The 22,314-nt window shown below is 36.6% G+C and overlaps 1 protein-coding gene across 1 annotated transcript in view; it reads right to left on the bottom strand.

The window, feature by feature from the left end:
• SRFBP1 (serum response factor binding protein 1) overlaps nucleotides 1-22,314 on the bottom strand; it is a 69,602-nt gene that overhangs the window by 27,278 nt on the left and 20,010 nt on the right. The window contains 2 exon segments of the mRNA XM_027652594.1: nucleotides 16,833-16,905; nucleotides 17,910-17,998. Of these exon segments, the coding sequence (XP_027508395.1) occupies nucleotides 16,833-16,905; nucleotides 17,910-17,998 (162 nt within the window).

Raw genomic sequence — 22,314 nt, 5'->3', positions numbered from 1 at the left:
TCCTAACCTACTCTCAGTTTAAAGCTATTACCCCTTGTCCTATCAGTACATACCCTTGTAAGAAGTCCCCTTCCCACTCACTGTTAAGGTGAGTAGGAAACCAGCTTGAGGTTTGCTAGCGCATTACACATGCCAAAGAGGTACACATGCGAGGTCAAAGCACATGAACATAAGACACTCTGCCTGCCCCTGTCAGCAGCAGGCACCAGGCACACAGTCTGTGACCTGCATCCCAGTCCAGATGTTGTGCCAAGAGCCTAACTTGCATCACTCACCCCAGTCTCACCCATAGCTGCACCTAGGACACACAATGTCCCTGTCCTCGCAGCTGGTGCAAGTGCTGTTCCTGCCCCTGTGGCTGGAGCTAAGACTCTCACCCACTGCTGCTGCTGCTGACATCACAGGCTTGCCCCTATACCCCAGCCTGACTCCTGTTGCTGGCCCCATACCCCCTTCCACCAGTCCTCCCAGTAGCTACCACCTCTCCTTACAGTACTCACATAAAGGGGACAAAGAAGTGAGATTACACAGTTAAGATTTATAAAATGACAGACTGTGGTGATCAGTCACAGGGCTTGGTCAAGCAAGTCTATGACTAGCACTAGTTGGGACTGGCCCCTTCTGATACCTACTTCCACTTATGCCCCCTAAGCATTGCTTAGTAAGTTTTGTACAGTCCACAGGTCCTCCTATACTCACAATCCTCATGTTCATATTGTTCTCCCTTCTTATCACTTACAAAGTCCAAGTTGGCCTTCCCCAAAGCAGTATCAATAGTTTATTAATGACCCATGACTTAGTGACTGGAGACCATCTCTTTGTCCCTGCCTCTGTTTATCCCTTGACCTCCAGCCTGCTGCTCTCCATGGTTTTGTTCATCCATTCTCCCTTCAATTTTTATCTCCTTAGCACTGAGAAGGTCCACTACTGGAGGCTCATAACAGAAAACACTCACTGCCTTCCATACACCCTTTACAGATTACAGCTGTTTTCTGAGATCATGTTATTGCTTGGTGTCATAACCTCCTGTGCCAGTAGGTTTCCAAGACTGATGAGGTGTTATGTTCCAAGTGAACAAGGAATACAAAAGAGGGAACAAGATAAGTATGCTATTTTATGAAGCGTCCGATCCACAATAATCCCAGATCAGGGAAATACAGACAACCTCCCCTATGGACACACTCTTTCTCCTTGAAAATAATCTCTGACAAATGTTTTAAACAACATCCAAATATCTAAAAAAAAAACAACAAAAAAACCCCCAAAGCCTTAAAAGCAAGATGTTGACCTACTGACTGCCTGTTGAAGGATGATAAAAAACTGTCAGGATCAACAGATCCTTCTCTCCTGCAGGCTGACCACATTCTCTCTTGTGGGAGAGACAATTACAAGAGAGACAATTACAAGAGGTAATACACTGCCAGTACTAATGGCATCAGTGCTATCGCTGGCAAATGCTGACATGCTGATGGATAACAGGTAGTAAGCAACAACGCAAGAGATTGTTTTCTTTTACTAACAGAGTGAACCCCTATCTCAACTTCTGTCATAAAACCCTCTAAGAGACAGGGATATGAGTGAGGGAAGACTCTCTGCAGGCTGACATGCATGACACAAAGCACAGTGATGTAGCTCTCTGTCCCAGTGCCTGAGCTGAGCCAAAAGCAGCCACAGCAGTAACCAAGACGAGACTAGAAGGAGGTGGTAAAAGTGACAGAGCTGCAGCAGCAGGACCAGCCTGACTCAATTTTTCAACAATTTTCACAATGTGGGGACTGAGGCTCCTCCAGGTGCTCACTCTAGCAGGCACTGAAAGGAACGTCAGGAGAACTGACGCATCAGTCAGCCCGCTGGATCCCATCAGGCCTGCAGGCAGATGACCAGGTCTTACCCTGGGATTAAGCTTAACAAACAGGATGTGCAAAACTACTGGTCATAAGAAAACTGCTGGTTGCAACAGATAATGCAAGAAGCTGAAGAGTGGATGGATTTTACTGATCATCAGGGGAGAGTTACGTGAGAAACAGATGAGCTTTGAGGAAAGGTGGTGTACAGCGCAGATTTCAGGGGTGGGATATCTTGCAAGGTACCAAGGTAACCGTAGTGGTACTAGCACAGGGAGCCAATATTGCCTACAAAGTCACACTGAAACACCAGATTTGTGTAAAAAGTAACAATGGGTGGGCAAAGACTGGCCTGTGTTGAGAAAATGAGAGCTGGGGCACAGGAAGGGGCAGCTGCAGGGCAGCCATTCTGCTCTGAACTGAACAATCAGAGGAGCAAGCTCGCCCCAGAACTCACAGAAACTTAGAACTGCAAAGTTTAGACTTTTTTTAAAAATAAACCATAACTATCTTACACAGAAAGACAAGACTATATTGAAGAGAAGTATGTCAATTTCATAAATGGCATATGAAAATACGATTTCATGCTTAAATTGATTGTGGCAGCTTCGGACAATACTTTAACCAATTGATACTGTGGAAGATAAACGTTCTAACTAAAAAAGCATGGAAATGCAATTTATTGAATAGCCTTTGGAAGACAGCAAGGACAAAAAACCCACTGTCAGATGAGGCTCCAACACATCTCAGAAATGTAAGATTTTTCACATAAAACGTATTCCCAGCTATGCTGTCTCAAGCAGTTTTAGATGACTCAGAAAAAAACCCAGTCTGCCAGCAGTGGCCTGTGGGAGTAATTTAGGAGCCCTCACACTATTAAAAACTACGCGGCTTCAATTTTGTTTTGACTAGTATTTTTCTTTTACCTCTACATGTAATTTAAAAATTTTCCTCATTATTTTTTTTACCTTTTCTTAGCTGTACCAGATTTAAGCCTTCCCTTATGAAATGATGATTTTTATGCTAAAATACAGAAATTTCTACAAAAAATAACTAATAGAATTAGGGTATAGATAACAGAACACCCTTACCAAAAGTCAAATATTTCTGGTGAAATCTCAACTGTAGTTTGTTACCCATTACTACACTTTCAACTTTTTAAACATTAACCTCATTTTTCCCTCAAACATGTGTTTGAGACTACTTTCTCACAAGGTTTCTTGTGTTTCTTCAACAGTATTAGTCTTATTTTGTTGCTTTCTGTCATTTTTCTAGGTCCCTTGGTGAGGAGAAAGGCATAGGAAGAAAAAAACCAACCCAATTTCCGAACAGGTTTTCAGCTTCTTTTTTTCTACAATTTAATCCCTGCACGGTTTCCTGTCATCATTACCAGTTTCTTCCCATAAGTCTGTAAAAGTTCAGTATTTTAGTCATTCAGAACAGAAGCAGTCTTAGACTCAAGAGCAAATACTACCATTGTTAAAGTACACAAAAACGGTTCATTTACAACATAGCGAAATAAATCAGCCATGGTTCACCTGAAAGCTTATTTGCTTTCCAAAAAGAAACTAAATCAATTATAAGAGTAAAAATTTGTTTCAGTTATGGAGGCCTGTTTTCAGGAAATGCAGTACTCTTAATTGATTATACCAAACTGATTGTAAAGAAAAAGTGCAATTTTTTCCCCTGAGTTTACAAACCCAAATCCTTTGTCAGTAACTGTGACCTAAATACATACACAAGAGTTTCTACAGATATAAGTCACACTAGTGGACAACCATATCAAAGTAAATAGCATTCTGCCTATATAAAAAAGTAAAACAAATACACCTCAAGACATATCTCACCAAGTTCCAATTTCAGCAGATGTGAGAGCAAGATGAATAGCAATGCCTTGAGGAGAATCTGGACAAAATTAATAAATAAACAGAATAATAGTACAGAAAATTTAAACTGATAAGTAAAATCTGACATTGACAAGTGTGGCTCAAGTTTATTAGCAAGTTTATTAAATAGATCACTGCTACACTGCCATATCTGCTTTATTACAAAATCACTATGTAATTTTACCAACAGACAAAACTAAGCACTTTCAAGCAGCTGGTTGCCTTCCTGCCTCTCAAGCCCTCTTTTGAGTAACTGAATGTCTTGAACTTTATCTACCACAGAGTAAAAATTTGAAGGTGCGTGAGCTCTGCAAGTATTTTCTGCATTTGCTCTCATTTTTTAACTATGACTTTAAAAATAGGAATAAAATGAGAGGCAGTATCCCTCTTGGTAATATCACACAGAAGAGGAGAAGTCTCATTCTAGACAAAGAGCCTGCAGTCTTCCTTACTCCTGGAAATTTCATCTTTCATTTGGCTCTAGTTTTTTCCTCAATAGAATCCAGGCAATCCAGGTCACTCTCATCTTTATCCATCACCTTTAAATTACATAAAAGCCTTCCAGAGAGGTCTACTGATTTGTCTCAATTCCTCTAACTGTAACCTGATGATAAGTAAACTCAGAACACTGTACTTGCTACTCATTTGTGACTGCACCTTCTGCAGTAACACGTTTAACACCTGAAGACTCAGACTTTTGTTTTAATGATTTCCTGCTTTGTTGACTGTGACAAATAATCCCTCAAAATAATTTATCTCCTCTGGCTGAATGACAACATGAGAACACCCAAAGGATGCAATTGCACCATTTATTTCACTTGGTGCTAAGAAATAGATTGGATAATCTTTAAGATGTTTCATTCGTTGCATTTCAGCAATTCCGAAACCACCCACCGCTGCCTCCTGTTGCAGCACACATCTGTGGATGCGAAAGCATTACACCATATTTACCAAGAGTTTTGGGTTACTGCTGAGGAAGACTGAGGTTTTCAACCCACAGGTGAGAATCCAGCAAGCACCGGTAGCAATCTTGTCAGAGGCAGATTGATTTGATAGGAAATCCAGGATAGTGCTGTTGAGGCCATCCCTGTCATAGGTCTGAACTTGACTGATTATGAAAGTATAGAAGAGTGCCAAGCCACTTGTTCTGAATATTACTGCCCTTCATGAATCAAGTAAGTATCTGGATATCTCCATGCTAAAAACTTTCCTGTTTTTTTTATTTTATTTTATTTTAACAGTCATTTGGAAAAAACCTGCACCCACCCATCCTGGATTCATCTGCTCCCTCGCTGGCTTATGCAGCTGAAATAGGGATTTATTCTTGGAGTTCTTGGGTGAATCACACTTGGGGTTCAGGGCAGAGGATGGGCTGAGAAACTTCAGCACCTCAGTTTCCACAATCTACTTATACCACATAGAGAAGGGCCTTGCTTTGCCTAGTAAGCCACACCCAGTTCATGCTGGATTTAAATAAAATGTACTTAAACATTGTTTTTAGTACTCGAAAAAGACACAGAAGCATGTTCAAAATCCTTAGGCAAAGAAATAAAAGACAAGATATGCATAATCTACACGAAGGTTAAAAAATTCTCTGCGTCACTCAGGTTGATTTGCCATTTTTCCTGGCAAGAGAACACATAGGATTTTCAATGTTTGTGCATATTTACGTGAAAGCCTACACCTTTCAGATAGAAAATACGAATGAGTCTATTTTTGGGAGCTATTGTAATGGTTTCTTTGGTGATTCACTGGCATAAATTCTTGCTTTTAAAATTACAGATGGACACAAAATCTATGTGGTGCTAACATGCAAATCTTTTTAGAAAACACAGTACTCTACTGGGTGGTAAAAGAGAGCATGCAAGGTAGTAACTAACCACTGTAGGGTGAATGTGTGTAGGAACATGAGATTCCAATTCCTTTTTATCTCATATAATGTAATATTCTGAGAAAGTAAAGAGTGTGTGTTGAGATGTAGAGTGCACAGGAAATTAATATAAACAAATCAGCATATTATTAATGTATTCTTTACTCTAAGAAAATTACATGTCACATTACAATGGAGGTAGGAATGTCTTTCCAACTAGCAATGCTCTGCATGTTGTGGGAACTTCTCACTACTGAACTGTTTCCATTTTATTAGTCTTAGAAATATCTACTAATATTTTTTGAACAAATACTATTTCAGAACTTTGCACATATTCAGGAACAACATCTTCTTTGAATAAATGATTTCAAGAAGTTAAATCTTTGCTAAGCTTACACTCAATGTACCAAGTCTGATAAAAGTTCAAAGACATGTGAATGTACAGATTTAGCTTTCCACAGCAGTCAACTTTTACTGTAAATACCTGTGTCATAAAGGACAGACAACTACAGGAAAGCAACACCACAATAAAAAAAAAGATTCCATGGGTTATTTTTTTTTTCCCCATCAGCCGATCCAACAAAGTTTTTCCCGGCAACCTGACTGGATGACTTGATTCTGTACCATAACATACTGAAACCAGAGGTTTTATCCAGTAGAAATGAAGACATTATCTCTCTAATTGAAGACAAGTTAAGAGAATTATAATTTAAATACATTCCGCTGTATCATTAGGGTTTAAGGTTATTGTGATGTTCTACAGTAATTATAGTATTTTTTTAAATATAGGACCTCTCTCTTAAAAAAAAAAAAATCTTCCTTGAAATCATTCATTTTCAATGTTGTTGGATTAATAGCAACCTGGTCAGGAACACTACAAAACAGACAAAGAAAAAATGGTAAAATTTAATTCTTATTTTAAAATAACCAAAGGCATCACCAGAGGAAATTACCAGAACAGAACTTCCCAAAAAAATCAAAAGCTTGAGAACCATCTCACTTTAGATAAACATTGGGTGCTTGATTTTGATGGGAATTAACTATTACTAAGCTGTTAAAAAAGAAAAAAAAAAAAGAACACTCAAAAATTACAGTTAATCATTGGGAATGCAAGAATGTACTTCAAGTGGAACTTGTCTCACAATTGTTCTTTTTGTAAACTACACTGGTGTCAGGTTTTTGCTGGCATCAATTTTAAACATTACTAAATGTCTACAGTATTGCTGTCTCAGTTTAGATCCAAGTGAAATTCTATGTCAACCTGTGAGTTTTCATCTAGTAAGTTTCACACTACAAAATTTTATCTTTTTCTGGTTTTATTGTTCTCTGGAAAATTAAAGTTATTAAAATACTCGTGTAGCAAAACTATACAATATTTCTATAAATATAGTTTTGTCCAAATGGGTACCTTCTTCTAGCTAAATACCCTCATTCTGCTATGCTGCATAACCTCTTTTAAAAGCAGAGCAGGCAGCTGAAGGAAAGCCTATTTATTCATGCTTTAAAACCAAACAAAATGAACAAAAACAACTCCCCAAAAGAAGACTTAACATGGCTAGTTGCTTAAGCTGTTGTAAAATACCCAAACTTTATTTGGCAAGTATAGGCTGCTCTTTGCTGCCACGTTTATAAACTAATTTAATATTTCAAGAGGTATGCAAGTCAAATGCCAGCAATTACATCAGTCTACCGAGATGAACACTGTGAACTTGGCATTTTATTTAGTCAATTAGATTAAATGAATTGTTTCATTTTGGAGGTTCACATCTGATTCAGTAGTCACATTCAGGGAGCAAACAGTCACTGTTTTCAGCACAGTATACAAAAACAGGAAGTCTGCAATCTTGTGACAATTTCAGAAGTAAAAGGTGTTATGAAAGTTAACTACAACTAAAGGCATATAAAAGAAAAGTTACAAAAAAGGAAAAAACTAAGCTTAAAGTACAGCAAGCATGATGATGCCACAACTGTTATTATTTAAATCGTCTTTTTTCTTCAAACATCTTCTAGTTCTGAATGTCCATGTTCACTTGGACTGTAATGCAATCTGTAAATTCACTCTGTACTGACAATTTGTTCCACAGTGCTTTTCTAATATTAAAATAACAACCACATGCAATTTTAGGGTTAATATATTTCCAAGCAGCCCTATGTTGGCTAGAACTGCCTTCGGTTTTGAATTACTATCCCTGGTATTCACCACGGCCGCCAATACTGCTGCTGGCTGCCAAATGATCCACTTTTGTGAAAACTACGGGAAAGCAGCTGCACCTGCCAGGAGAGGGCGTGAGGCACGCCTGGCACAAGGCACTGCTGTCTCCTGTCCTCTCCTCTCCCACCTGGCAGGAGCATCAGCCAGCTACCAAGGCAGCCAGGGAAGGGACGTGCTGTATTCTCACAACATTCTCAAAGAACATGATGGTGGCTGACAAATGGGTGCAACCCACCTAATAATCCCCACCCGCTAGATTCTGGATTGAAATAGATGAGGAAACAGAAATGAAGACAGAACCTGGAGAAAGAAATGCAGGGTGAGGTGGAAGAGCATGAATTTACAGACCCATATACACAACCCCTTTGTCTGCCTCTAGAAGGCATAAATGAAAGAGTTCAAAGATTAGACACAATGCAGAAAGAAAGAACTTCTTACTTCCATTCCTTTTCCCAGTATGTACTATCTCCAGGAAAACTACTCCTCCTCCAGACTTTTCTTCAAGAACCATGGGGAAGAAAATAAAATACTTTTTGTCATTTCTTGGAGATCACGAAACTTCAGCAAGACAAACCTGTCACCTGATTTGCCCAAGGTGAAGGATAAAGGTGGAAAGAAAAGAACTGTTAACAAAATGTGAAACAAAGAATTTTGCTTTTAGTAGCACCAGATTTTCAAATTGGCTGTTAAAAGCTCCTGAACAAAATACTGGTACGCAAAAGAATTATCCATGACAGATACACGAACTGTGTAAAACTCCAACATCAGTAGTTCACCTTGTATCCTAGGGAATCCTATTCCAATTTTGTTACACCTTCTATGGCATATTTGATCATCCTTGACACTTTTCTTTATAGTTTTACTAGGTTCTGACCATTGTTTACATACACAAAGATGATTTATGCAGTATACGGTAAAATGATTGATTTTAATAGGAACAGACTGTCTTCTGTCTGAAGACAAGAGCAATATAGCATTTTCATAGATTTTTATGGTAACTCCTATATCCACTTCCTAGTACCTATTGGTAATAGCCAATTTTGATCCAGTGAAAATGAACTACTGGAAATCTAATTCTTACCTTAACCTTACCACCACCACCACCAAAATATTATTTCACATTTACTGCCATTGAATTTCTTTAGTCATCTCATTGCCCAGTTAGTCAGTTTTGTAATATTATTCTGTAGTATTTTCGTGTTAGTATCTTCAATATTCTGAAATTTTGGAATCACCAAGCTCTGTCATTCATTCTCTTTTTCTGAATCATTTCCAGCACTGATCTGCACAAAACTCCACTGTTAGCTTTCCAACACTACGAAAGCCAAGCATCTATTCCTCTCTTCACTTACTATGTTTAATTCTATGACTAAGAGAAGAAAACTTATATTCATGAACAGCTTTAAAAAAGAAAAACCAAAACAAAACCACAAAAAACCACTAGAGGCTTTGGTGAAAGCTGGACAATTGCTTTTTTTTTTTAAATTTAAAACAATATACAGACTCAATCAGCAACATCCACTGGGTATTTACTCCTTCAAAGAACTCCCACTGACTTGTAAGGCATGACTTTCATCTACTAAAGGTACAATTATTCTGCCTTATCCTATTCATCCACGTATTCACTAAACTCATATTTAATAAAAGTGCCAATGAGTCTATCTAGCACTGAAGTCATGTTTACATTACTACTACATTCCCAGAACAGTCATAGCAGCCGCAGTCACAGTTCTGAATTAATTAGTTTCCAAGTGACTATAAAGATACTTACAGTAGGTCTCCGATTTCTTCCCCCCCTCCCACAACCCCTTCAATAAGAAGAAATAAAACCTTTACCACAATATTAAAGATGAGTTTCTTTTAACTCTGTGAAGAACGAAAGATCTAATTTCTGTGGGAATTTTCTTCAGGAGAAAGAAGATAAAAAAGGACAGTTGATTAAGGATATTAAGACAAAAAAAACCCCTGTATTTTTACTACGCATAAATATTTTCAAAATGAGTGTAAAAACATGATCACACTTCTGTCATTTGACACAATAATAATAAGCATTTTGGTTTGCTGTCACTGTTCCATTTTCACATACATTAAGGCATATGGATTGCATTATTTTTTTTTTCAGTACAGCAAAGGTGCCTCTTTATTAAAGTAAACAAGAAAAATACTTAAGCAGAATTCAGAAAGGAGATGAAGTTTCATCTGCAAGCCATATTTCTTTAAAAAGTGAAAATAGCTTATTCTGCATCCTTACCAAAAAAAAAATAAGATAGTAAAATTCTTACGCAAGACTTGATAGGAAAGAGATTCATCTGCAAACCATACTTTTAAGATAGTTGACAACATGTACTTAGAATCTACTTTAATACCTTCCTTGTCTCAAATCCAACAAAAAGCTGCCTTTGTGACCTGTTTCCACTTTGTAACTAGGAATCTAGCACATATGAAAGAAAATACATGATAACTGCTTCTATTTAAGCATCTTGTCAACAATAAAGACTTCAAAAATGAAGCTGATATTTTTACCGATTTTTATATTTAAGAAGCACAGCCCTTTTTTCTTTTTTTTTAATGCAATCCAGGGTAGTATTTTGGTGTAAAAAATTAAAAATAATTCTGTTACCATAATGAAATAAAACAGTAGGAATGGCTGTCAGGTTATTTTCTCATTCCAAATAAAAATTGTACAATACAAGATCTCACCATTATTTTTCTTTCAGTTTTTCTTATAATTTTAAGTATTTTTATGCTCGCTAGTTAGGAAAAAATGTTTCATATTCTACAGCTTTCTTATGCTGGAATTGTTAAGATTGCTCATTTAAGATATTTTGACTCTGCCAGAGAATCAACCAGGAGATTGACTTGGAAAAAACAGTTAAGTATGGAGTTTCTCATTTTAGCATAAATATGAATGTAAGCAATGTATCAGTGAAAAGAACATGAAATTCTATGAAGATTAAGAATAGAACTCAGCCAGTGACTGATATACTAACCTGCTTTCTCACTATTTTAAGAATCATGTCAGAGAAAGGTGATAGGTAGGAATATTCAAGTAAAGCAGGTATACTGAAAAGACATTTATGTAGTTTCCTCATGAGCCAATCCTTCACCATTCTTAGTAACCAATAAAAAAAGCATTAAATATCTCACCCTTTTCCAATCTTCACACTGAGCTGTGGACTCTTACTTTCCTCTAGCTTGACTTCTGTTCCCAGTATACCTAGAGAGTCCATTCCTGCAGAGCTTCACATTGCTCACTAGTTGAAAATCTGAGTTTTGTATTTTCTAACTCTGTGTGCAGTCAAGCAGTGTCCCCACATTCCTCTCAGGCTGTCTGTTCTTGCTTCCACCTTTTGTGGACTTCATTTTCATGTCTGGGTTCAGGAACACACTGTTTACCATGCCATCTTCTTCTGCATTACATCAAGTGGTCTTTACATTGTGTTTCCTGAGCTTTCTACGTCAGCCCTGACATGATCTGAGACAGCTGCTAAATGAATATTCAGACTTAGTTTAACAAAAATAATCCTCCTTGCTAGGGCATACATTACCTAGAGAGTCACATAGTGCCACTGGAAAAGTATGCTTGTGCTGTTGACAGCACAAGCAGCAAATTTTAGTATTATCTAACAGCACCTGACTTCTTGCACTTGTACACCCGAGCTATGTACCACCCAAAAGCCCCAAGCTTCCTGCAACACTGCAGAGAAATGCATCACACTTGGATAAAGTCAGACACTTGCCAAAGCAAGGATCTGAACTGCTCCACTGAAGGAGGGCAGAATGACTTTGAGCTCTACCTCTTCTTCCTCCCCTGAAACGGGTCTGTCAGTGACATCTGGCCTACCCCACTGTGAAAGCTGGACCACCCCTGCCTCCATCTTTTCAATGAGAAGCATCAAGGACTGTTCCTAAGCTCATTACACTGAAGTTTAAGAGCTTTCTCTTACTCTTTCAAAAATCATTAGAGGTTAAAATTCTATAAGATCAAGATGACAGTCTGCTATCTATTATGAAAGAAAACATGCAAGACTTGTTGGAAACACATGCTAGCAGAAAGAAAAAGCAAAACTACAAAAAAGTGCATTAGTCCTCACTCTTATTTAAGACAATTTTACAGCTAGATGTTAGCTGAAACCCAGGCTACAGAAGATGAAAGCATTAACCAAAAAAGAAAACACTACCAGTAGAAGAAAATTACGCTTTTCAAAAAAGCCTGGTATTTCAGGATACAAAAATTCCATGCAAAGAGACTATTCTAAAAGAAAGACCTATCAAATTCCTTAAGGTGATGTCCTATAGAAATGATCAGTAACCCAGTCCTGAGTAAAAGGCCCTTCTCACCCTTATCACTATTCCTTTCATGAAATTGGATGATTGCTGTCCCAAGGCCAAAGACTGTGAAAACATCCTTCAGACTGAAGCTCTACCTTTATAAAACATTTTGGCTTTCAAAACATTAATACTGGAGTTCACACTCAACTATACTTCTGTTTATACCTTGTTAAAATATAAAGTTGAGAGAAAATAACTTAAAGCATTATTTTCTCCTGTATCCCTCATACTAAATTCATTATTCTGTGATAAATATTGTGCCTTAAGTGTATCAAAAAACCTGCATTGTATTAACTTATCTGTTCCTGCAGTGACAATCTTCAGGAGAGAGAATGTATCTTTCCAAGACATTTAACAATGGTTGTAAACAACTGCTGCTCATTCCTGGAAACTGGAAGATATTTTTCCTGCAAGCAAATTGCCTTTTGTCTATATTTCCTTAATGGGCATCCTCCAAATACAATATTGTTATAGCAACACCTGCCATAGTACCAAGGTTTCATTGTAAGATAAAGGCAAAACCTACTCCTAATTACATAATAAAGCAATGACAAAGTTATATTAAGACCTAATTTCAACCAAAAACATACAAACAATTCAAGACAAGTTACACATTGCTAAGAAATCATTACACAATCCACTATTTTTGTGTAAAGAAGCTTTCAAAAATATAATAGCTTCCTAAATATGGTAAGAAGTACTCTGCCATGGATAATTAACCCATTTTGACTAGCCTGACAAACAAGTAAAGAAATTCCTGTAAGTATAGACAATTTTACATTTCAAAAAAGCAGTATCATAGTAGAAGGACTAGAAAGGATCATACTGTTCTTTTTCCCCATCTTTCATGAATTGTTAAATGAATATTTTATACGGTTTTGGCAAAATGAAAGCTGAACTCAAAAAACAGTGTATTATTCCAATAGCTTTGAGAACTCCTGCAAACAATTAACCCAGTTCCTCCATCCACGTAGCTGGAATTTTTAACTGCTCTCATTTCTCACAATGTTTACTTCTGATTGTTGTGCTTGAGACATTTTTAATTATATTTGCCAATTAAGTTATTTTTATTATCCAGTTCTAACAATGAAAATATAAAGAATAAAAAATTTAATGTCATTCTAACAATAATACAACAATATTCACTATTTGTAAATCAAATAACAAAAAGTTTCTTAATACAGTTTTCAGTATATGCAGAACAGTGCATATGTGACTGCGTATAGCATATTAAAAAAAAAGTAGATACAGAAGAGTATTTAATCTAAAAAGGAAGCATCTAATACTGTCCCACTCCCAGGAAATAGTGTATGTACAGTGAAATTATGTAAGCACTGCCTGTTTAGAATCTACTTGAGGACAGGAAAAAAGCATCCCCAAGAGCTAGTGATATGACAAGAGTTATCAAACAGCAAGCATTTTGTCTTTTCTATTATATCAGACTGTAGTTGCTAAAGATCCACAGCAGAAAGACAACTTAAGATCTTGTACATGAAAGTTCATATTTGTGTCTCATTCAGGACAGTAGCTCTTTCATATGTCCTGTTAAGCTGCAGGCAGCCTCTAAGCACTGCACCATCATGCAACTCATTTTTTCAGTTTTGATCTTCTTTTTGCTATAGCTGGTATGAAAGATAACAGCTGTTCACAAAATGGTAGCAGCCATACTGAAACACTCTGTTAACCAAGAAACACATTCCCCACGTAAATGAACCAGTACAAAAAGTTTGTGGATTTACAGGCAGTTGAATGTAGAAACGTAATTCTTAAGAAAGCGAAGAATTCTCCCTGATTAGGATTTCAGCCCATTAGATTTTTTTTCCTGAGTAAAAGAAACTTAAGCCGTTTCATTAAGAACTTCAACAAAACAGACAACAGTCAAGGCCCCAGAATTTCAGTCTTTCTTCCCTAAGCTCAAAACAAATTCCCTGTAAAATGGAATCCTCCTCTCATGCCTTCTGAGGTCACCAGAATACATAAAGACCTTCAGAAAGATTTTTTTGATGCCAACAGTCCCAAGAGGACTTTTTTTTTCCTGGTTACGTGATAATGGGAAGGGAGGTCTGGGTCTGTTCTTGACTGATGGAAGAAAAATACATGTTTAGAAGTAGGTGTCTTCTGCAATTGAGAAAAATTCAGAAAAAAACCCTGTGCTATTTTCTTTTTTTTTTCAAATATGCCTTTTCTTCAACCTATAGCAAGCCTTTATGCCTCCAACCAATAAAGAATTTCCAGAAGTTGTAAGCAACCATTTCCATAAATGCTTTATCCTGAAAATACACGCGCTGTCAGACTCTGGGGTAATATCCACTTTCTGGCTTCAAACCACTTTGGCTGGCGTAGATATTTTGTTGGTTTTTTGTCTTTTCAACCGAACTCCTTTTTGCAATTTGCAGGTCCTCAAGAGTAATCATTCAGTATGAGAGAAGACAGACATTTTTTCTTACATAGAACATGTGAGGAGAAGTTCATGGACTTCTTGGCGTACCATGGAAAATGAACAATTGCTGTATCCTGCACTCAGACAGGCCATCAGTTTTTAAAGGATTTGAATCTCCTCTGACGTGTTTGAGATCCACACAGTGAAAGTGCTAGAAAAGAGTAGGCTTGTATTATCCAGACTAAGTTGCAACTTCATCGACCATTTACCATTTCTATTTTGTCCATTCTTTCCTAAAAATTCTAAAATACCCATTTGGGATAAGCAAAGAGCTTTTTATGACCCTTTTGATCAATAACTTAGGTCAAGAGGCTGCTGGGAGTGAGGTTACCCCAATATAAAATTTTCCATGATCTCAAATAACACTACTGGTTTGTGTGAAAGCTGTCTTTTTACTTTTCCATGCTGAATGAGCAATATTTCTATGGCAACACTAAAAAGCTCTCTTGGTCTAGAAATCAACAGTGGTGAAAAAATATGTAAACAACTCGTGCCTTTTAGGTTGTGATTCATAAGAAAGAAGAATTTTTCTTCCATCTAAGAAACAAATATACTGTAGAGCTAGTATGTGTCTATTTGTTCATGTTTAAAGACTAAAAAACTCCAAGTAACCCATCCTTTTTGCTATATTATTAATATAATGGTGCATCCTTTTTAGTAATAAAGACAGTTTGCAGAACTTATAAGTTCAGATAATCAAGTGCCCTATCTGCCCAAAAAGTGGGAGAGTTTTCACTCCTTCTCAGCTGCTTACTTTGAAGACTCCTCCTTTTCTATAAACTATTTCAAAGCAGATTTGCCTTCAGTTCTCCAGATTACAAATCTATCCTCCCTTGAAAACCACTCTTAAAGTTACCACTTAAAAGTCCTGCATTAACCATGCCAGCTGAAGAAACAGCATGAATATACTTGGCCAATACATTCCTGAGTGTAGGTAGACTTTAAGTTCTCTGCATGAGCCAATCCTGGAAGGAAAAGCACAATAAAGGACAAAACAAAGACTCCTGGTAATGTGTGCAGAAAGAATCTTGCAGTGAAACCCTCTCAAGAGCACTCATAGAAGCCCCATAAAACATGGGCTCATGAAATCAGTGCTGCAGCACACCTGATTGCTTGATAAATTCTCTTAGAAATCAAGACATATAAATTTGCCATTAAAAAAAAAAAAAGACAAGTGAGAAAGGAGCAAACATAAGGCCAAGTTTAAGGCTGATGGTAAGTCAGCAAAGCAGAATGCCTCAATATTACTGCCATCATACCTGAGCAGTGATTTATCCTTTAATATAGTGCTGCCCATTTCCCCCCATACTAGTTTGTGAGGACTCTTATTTTGGAAGTACTATGTTAAAAATCCATGATTCCATCTAATGAATCTGGCACAAAGCACATCTAAATTGGTCAATGAAGCCTCTCCAGTAACCTTTTTTGGAAGACTAAGATCTGTGCAAGAATGAGGAAAGAAAAGAAGAGACAAAACCCCAAAAAATATCCAAAAAAGTACACAATGATAATTGCGATTTAATCACTACAGTTGCCAAGGAAACAATCAAACCAGCCATACTGTCTTAAAAAAATAGTCTTAAAACCAGCCTGCGCACGACTCCTGCGCTCCAGTCTTATGGCTGGAATCATACCTCCTCTTTCAGCACACAGTTTGGTGTACTATCAGTTGAAATTGAGAGATTAGTACAAACCATTACAAAGTTACAAAATTGCTGAAGCATTTTCTGATATGTCATACCACAACAGATACAAAAACTGTATCAATTGACACGAAGGCTGAAAATAAAAAAAGGTCTGACGCAAGCATCACCAGTCTCTTGCAGCTAAAATTTCAAACTATAAAGTTCTACTATAGAACTTTGACATTGAAAGTAAAATAAAAGTAGCATTATACTTACAGCTAGGAGAACAGACAATGCGGATACTGTACTGTCAGACACACAAAATGCCTCCCATACTCCTCAGCAGCAGAAGAACTTTAATTTCTGTCATTCAACAGTTGCAGTAAAAAACTTCAAGCACCACGCATCACTAAATAAATTCATGTTTAGCCTGGAAAGTTTAAGACTCAAACTGTCACTTTGATAGATGCAAGTATTCATAATTTTCTAGTTGTGTGACAGCAATGTCCAAGCTGACTCCAGAAATACTTTACGTTTCATTAATGCAGTTGAAGAAAACAGATAAGGTTTTTAGTTACTAGAATTATTGCCTCTAATATTGAAATATCTAAACATGGCATTACCTTCATTGCATGGATTTCTTCTATTAATCTGTCAACTCGTTTTTGGTTCTTTAATTTCAAGTCTTCTGAGCCCCTGCAAATGAAGAGTGTCTTTATTAAGAAAATCTGGGCTTTGTTCACTTTATTTCCCTATGGGCTAATATGAAGGAGCAAATTAAAAAATCACAAGACAGAGTATAAACACATTCCCTTGTTGTCAAATGAACATTTTAGCAGAGAGCTGAACATAACCTAATGCTTTTGCTGTTCTGAACAGAGAAGAAAATACTGAGGATTTACCAGAACAATATGAAAGACAAATGTTACTGTATTAGAAATGGTAAACCACAATTCATATCAACAATAGGAGACACCAATATCTCAAATATATATATATATATATACTTTATTACATATTGCATATTAATACATATATACATTTTAGGATCTGTGATATTCAAATATAAAAGTTCATTGGGCTTGCTTCTTATTTTGCACAACTTGTTGAAACTGTGAGAAAAGTATGCTCAATTTACACTTTGAACACAGTAACAGATGTATCTCATACTACCTCAAATAAGACACATTGTAAAATACTTGGGGCCAGTAATCTTTAAAAACAATCTACAAAACATTGTTTTAACTGTTTATGTAAGTATTAATTAACACTAACTATTAAAAATCAAGTATGAGCTGTGTATCTACGCCAACGGAAACTACTTTTTGCTACAGAACCTTGAAGACAACTGCAGTGAGAAAGCATTGCACAATCTGAGTTCAACAGCAGAATAATTCAAAAGATCAGTTCTGACACTTTTAAAAGTGCTATAAAAGGTTCTGTGATTCAGATTAGCTTCCAGTGCACTAAATCCTGTTAATAAAGTCCTCCCAATTCTTCTATATGAAACTGCCTTTAGTTAGTATTTCTAGTCTATCTAAAATGATGTAAAGATAAGTCAAACACAATCTATATATTTTAATACCTAAACTTTTAAGCGTAGTACATTTTTCTTCCACTTCTCCATTTCTGGGAAAACAATTAAGATACTGCCTGATTTACAAACACTGATTCACAAGAACACTGTATTTAAAACTGACTTTTTCAACTTTAATTTCCCGATGTGTCTGGTTAGTCTGCGAATAGTCAGGACTCTGGCCTTCTTCACATCTTTTCTCATCTTCACAACCTGTCAGAAATATGGAAGACATCATGAAGTTTGTTTTCCTTGATTAATTACCATATACAATACCTTCATTATATTAACTTAAATTTTAGAAATTAGTTCAACAAAATGAAGTTCTTTTGAAAATAAAGTGCATTCCCTCACTAACCAAATCTCAGTTCAAATGAATCCAGATTTCACTTAAAATCAAACTGCTTAAACATCTGAGGAAGAACAACCAACAGTCTAAAAATGTGTCTGAGGTCTAAACAGAAGACAAGACATTCCTAACTAGCCATACTTTAATATTATTCTTAGAGCTAGACTCAGCTAGAGATTTGAAAAGACTCACCTTTTGCCTTCACTTTGCTTATTTTTGTCCCGGTGAAAGAGCACTTGTACTTTTCCATTGGTACATAATATGTAAAAGCATTTTCATCATGAAACATGTTGAAATATTAAAGGAAAAACTCTCAAAGTAAATATTACTTGAGACAGAACAGAATTTGAGATATGAAATTCTTTTTCTACATTCAAATTCATTTTTGCTGAAAATGAAAATCCAAGTGATTTCCAACTCACTACAGTCTATCTCAACTTGCCATCCTACCCATCACTCTGTTCCCAAAATGTATTTTAAAGCAGGCAGTTCTAAAGAAAACTTGACCATGATATTTTGGTTTAACTTCTTGCCCCAATAATAAAGAAACAGAATTCTAATTAGTATCAGACAGATAGGATAAGGAAATCTTTGGAATCTTTTGCAATTGACTTCAATCATGGAAAACCTTAAGCCCAGGTGTCTTGTCCACGATGAATGTTTTGGAGATATAGGGAGTCAATAATGACTTCCTTTTTAATAACTAAACCTTCTCCCTTATTTATTCACATATATTTTACTACATCTACTAAGATTTTGTATTTAACTGTTAAACTTAGAAAACATGAAATATTAAAACAAACTAAGAAAAAAAAAATCAGTCTTCCTGACAAAAGCCAAAGTTATCTTAAATTTATCCAGTGGGCTACATTTCAAAATTAAGTTGGAAACACTTTCTCAAGGAAGTTCTTTACATCAGATTTCTACTTTATCTTCTAATTTTTCAGGGATAACATCAAAACAACAGATTGATGGTGACTGCACCATCAAGTCAGTTCCACCAGGAATATTAGTACTACATACCTACATCAAACTTGAGCAAAAAAAAGAAAAGATAAATCTTCAAAGCTCACAGAGTAGTATTTCACACCTGTCATGGGAAGCCTGGCTAGTATATATACCCTGTGCAGAGACCACACAGATGAGACTATATAACTTATTAAAAAAAAAAAAAAAAGTAAACATATTTTGCCCACCTGATTATGTTTGTAGCTCAGGTAACTGACATAAGCAAGTTTTTAAGCCCTCAGCTGTACTCAGGAGTGGCTTGACTGAAGGCTGAATCAGTCAGAGCAAAACAATTCCTGGTGAGGGGCTTATGCTGACTGGCAGCCTCACCTCTGCCAGGAAAGGGAAGAAACATGGAGCTGAAAAGCATGGAAGGCAAACTGGGAGGGGAATCATAGGGAGAGCAGCATTATTGTCACTTGCACCAAGAGAATTGTAAAGGTGAAGGTTTTTTGGGACAAGAACAACTGACCTAAAATTGGTCTCCTGTTCCAAAATTGTTACAGCTGGGGTCAGTACTTACCTTAGTCACACTAATGAAAATAAATGTGCACACAGGCCTACTTACAAAAGCATTTCTACTTCAGTTAACAGTAGAAACTATATGCCAAAAAGAACCCTGTGCCAAGTCTCTGCAGCACTGCTCAAGTCTTAACATGCTAAGGAACAACTCCTACCATTTGCCATCTAGGCATGCAGACATTTCTTTCTGTAAAATTGAAATTATCACAGCTCCCTGTGTTACATCTTCTTCTAAATGGAAGAAAGAAAATAATGCATCTTCTGGTTGAATACCTCTTTGATACTACGTACATTCAGTGAGTTTGGAACTTCAGATGCAAACTGTATATGCCTTCTTCGAAAGCGTGGGGAGGTTGGGTTTCGTTATTTTATTACCATTAAAAACATCCACAAGCTACAAATATATTTGAATTTAAATAACTCATACCTTCCATATTAGTTACTGTGTATACAAACGTGAAGTATATTTAACTTTCTCTCAAAAACATTTTGTCATGTATTTTTTTTTAGAAATATTAATGCAGACACAGCATGTTTCCAGGGCCTACAAGAGCCAAACTCCAGCCTTCCCTGCTGCCAGCCAATGAAGGCTGTATAGACATGACAGCAGGAATGAGGGAAGGTATTCGCTCCTTGGCAGACTATGCATACCAATTTATGTAATCCAGTCACTTCTTTCACACGGGACAGTATGCATCAACTGTGTTCTTGGAAGTACTCATAAAGTTCTCAAGAAAGCAGTCAGCTCTTCGGGAAAGAAATCAAAAAAGTTTAGCTTCAGATTTGCAGTGTGCCTGGAACAATGGGGCTCAGACCACCAGGGTGGCACCTAGTCTCTATGTTACAAAGTGAGAGAGGCAACTTCGTCTTGAGTGAAATAAAAACCAACAATAAAACCTACACAAACTCCCACCAAGTGCAGTCATGATTTTTGAAAAATAATAACAAATATTTATTCATAATCAGGTAATTTTTATAAATTGTTCAAGAAAAGACAACAAGAAAAGAAGTCTTTGTACTGAAACTTAAGGCTGCAATATAAGTCAAGGTCAGACTTAACTGTGCTTTAAGACCAGGCAATAAGGATTTTTAATCTACTCAGAGGTCACAGTAAGTACAAAAGAATAAACACAAACAAAACTCAAACCAAACAATTTCTTCTATCAATAGAAACACATTCTAGGATTCCAGGAAATTAGGCAAATCTGAAATTGTAAGGAGAAATAACCACTTCAAGGATTTCTCTAAACAAAGAACAAGTGATGCCTTCCTTTGTTGAAGACATTTCTTTATTCTGTAGGAAAACACTAGAAGATAATTAAGCTGTTGCTACTTATTAATGGTGCCATATATCTGTATTTATGAACTGTTAATAACAAATAACATCAAAATAAGAATAGATACAGATTACACATAAATTCTTATATCTAAAAGAAATCACAGAGGAAATGAATTCACTTTTAAAAAACAAGCCTAGGTACTAACGCATAGCATGAAAGCACATGAGCATGTTTCCAAAGTTATGGCTATGAATAAAAACCACATCCATTCTGCACTTTCACTTACAGGATACTTTAAGTATTTATATTACCACAGATCCTAAACAAAGATGAAATTCAAAAAATTCCACGACTGCAGGTATTCCACAAAGAAAGGTATCATCAGCCTTAGAGCTTGCAACCTGCAGTAAGGATTGCCACAAAACATGATGTGTACCAGCCAACTACACACAAACCAGTTCAAGCCATAAGCAGACAGCAGTTGCAGCTGTTTCAAGAAAGTGGAAACAAACAGCACAGCAGGGGATCAGCAGATTAGTAGCCAGACAAGAAGGAGAAACTCTCTCCTGCAATTCACCTTCTCCAGTGAGTGCACATTACTGAGGGGGATTATAACAGGAACTGCTGATTTCAGCACAACCTACATTCAAGTGATACTTGGCACATGGCTACTCTTGGAAGCATCTGGCAATAAAATCAGCCCTGATCTGAATGGATGGGTATAAATGACATGGTACAAAGGAACAAGAGGGTACATATCAAACCAAGAGGGTGACTTCTAGCAAAGAATCCATATAACAAGTGTGTGTTTAAAGGCATCACAAGAACTGTACTTAAACCCAGAATTTACAGCTGAGAAATGAAAAAACTAATAGCTTCAGCCACTTCGCCTTCCTATTCCAGGTTAACCCTGAAGGGTTAATAAGCATTCCAAGGGATTTGTAGTCTTGTGTGGTAGTCTAATCAGGCCTTCTGAATCCTCAGCATGTCCAAGCCCTTCTCATGCCCAAGCAGCGGGAATCATGGCTAGGCTTCGGAAATGAAGATTTGGGAACAGAGAGAGAAACTGACACAGGATTACTTAATTATACCTTTGATCTCTAAGTTTCCTTCTAGGTTTTTTTGTTTGTTTTGTTTTGTGGTTGGTTTTTTTTTTTCCCCCACGAAAATACTTCAGTATTAACACTGGTATTTCACTAATAGTTACAAATTAATTTCAACTAACAAAAGTCTTGGAAGGGCTGAATCAGTGCCTGAATCAGTATTAGACTGTCTGGAAAGGGTTTCTGACATCACAGACATTATCCCTTTTAAATTGATGGGACATGATTATTGAACATAATAAAAAACAAGACATGTGTAATAGAACA

The sequence above is a fragment of the Corapipo altera genome, unplaced genomic scaffold, assembly GCF_003945725.1.
Source record: "Corapipo altera isolate COAL_440 unplaced genomic scaffold, ASM394572v1 61286, whole genome shotgun sequence".
Lineage (NCBI taxonomy): Eukaryota > Metazoa > Chordata > Aves > Passeriformes > Pipridae > Corapipo > Corapipo altera.
This window is presented reverse-complemented; position numbering and strand designations above follow the sequence as displayed.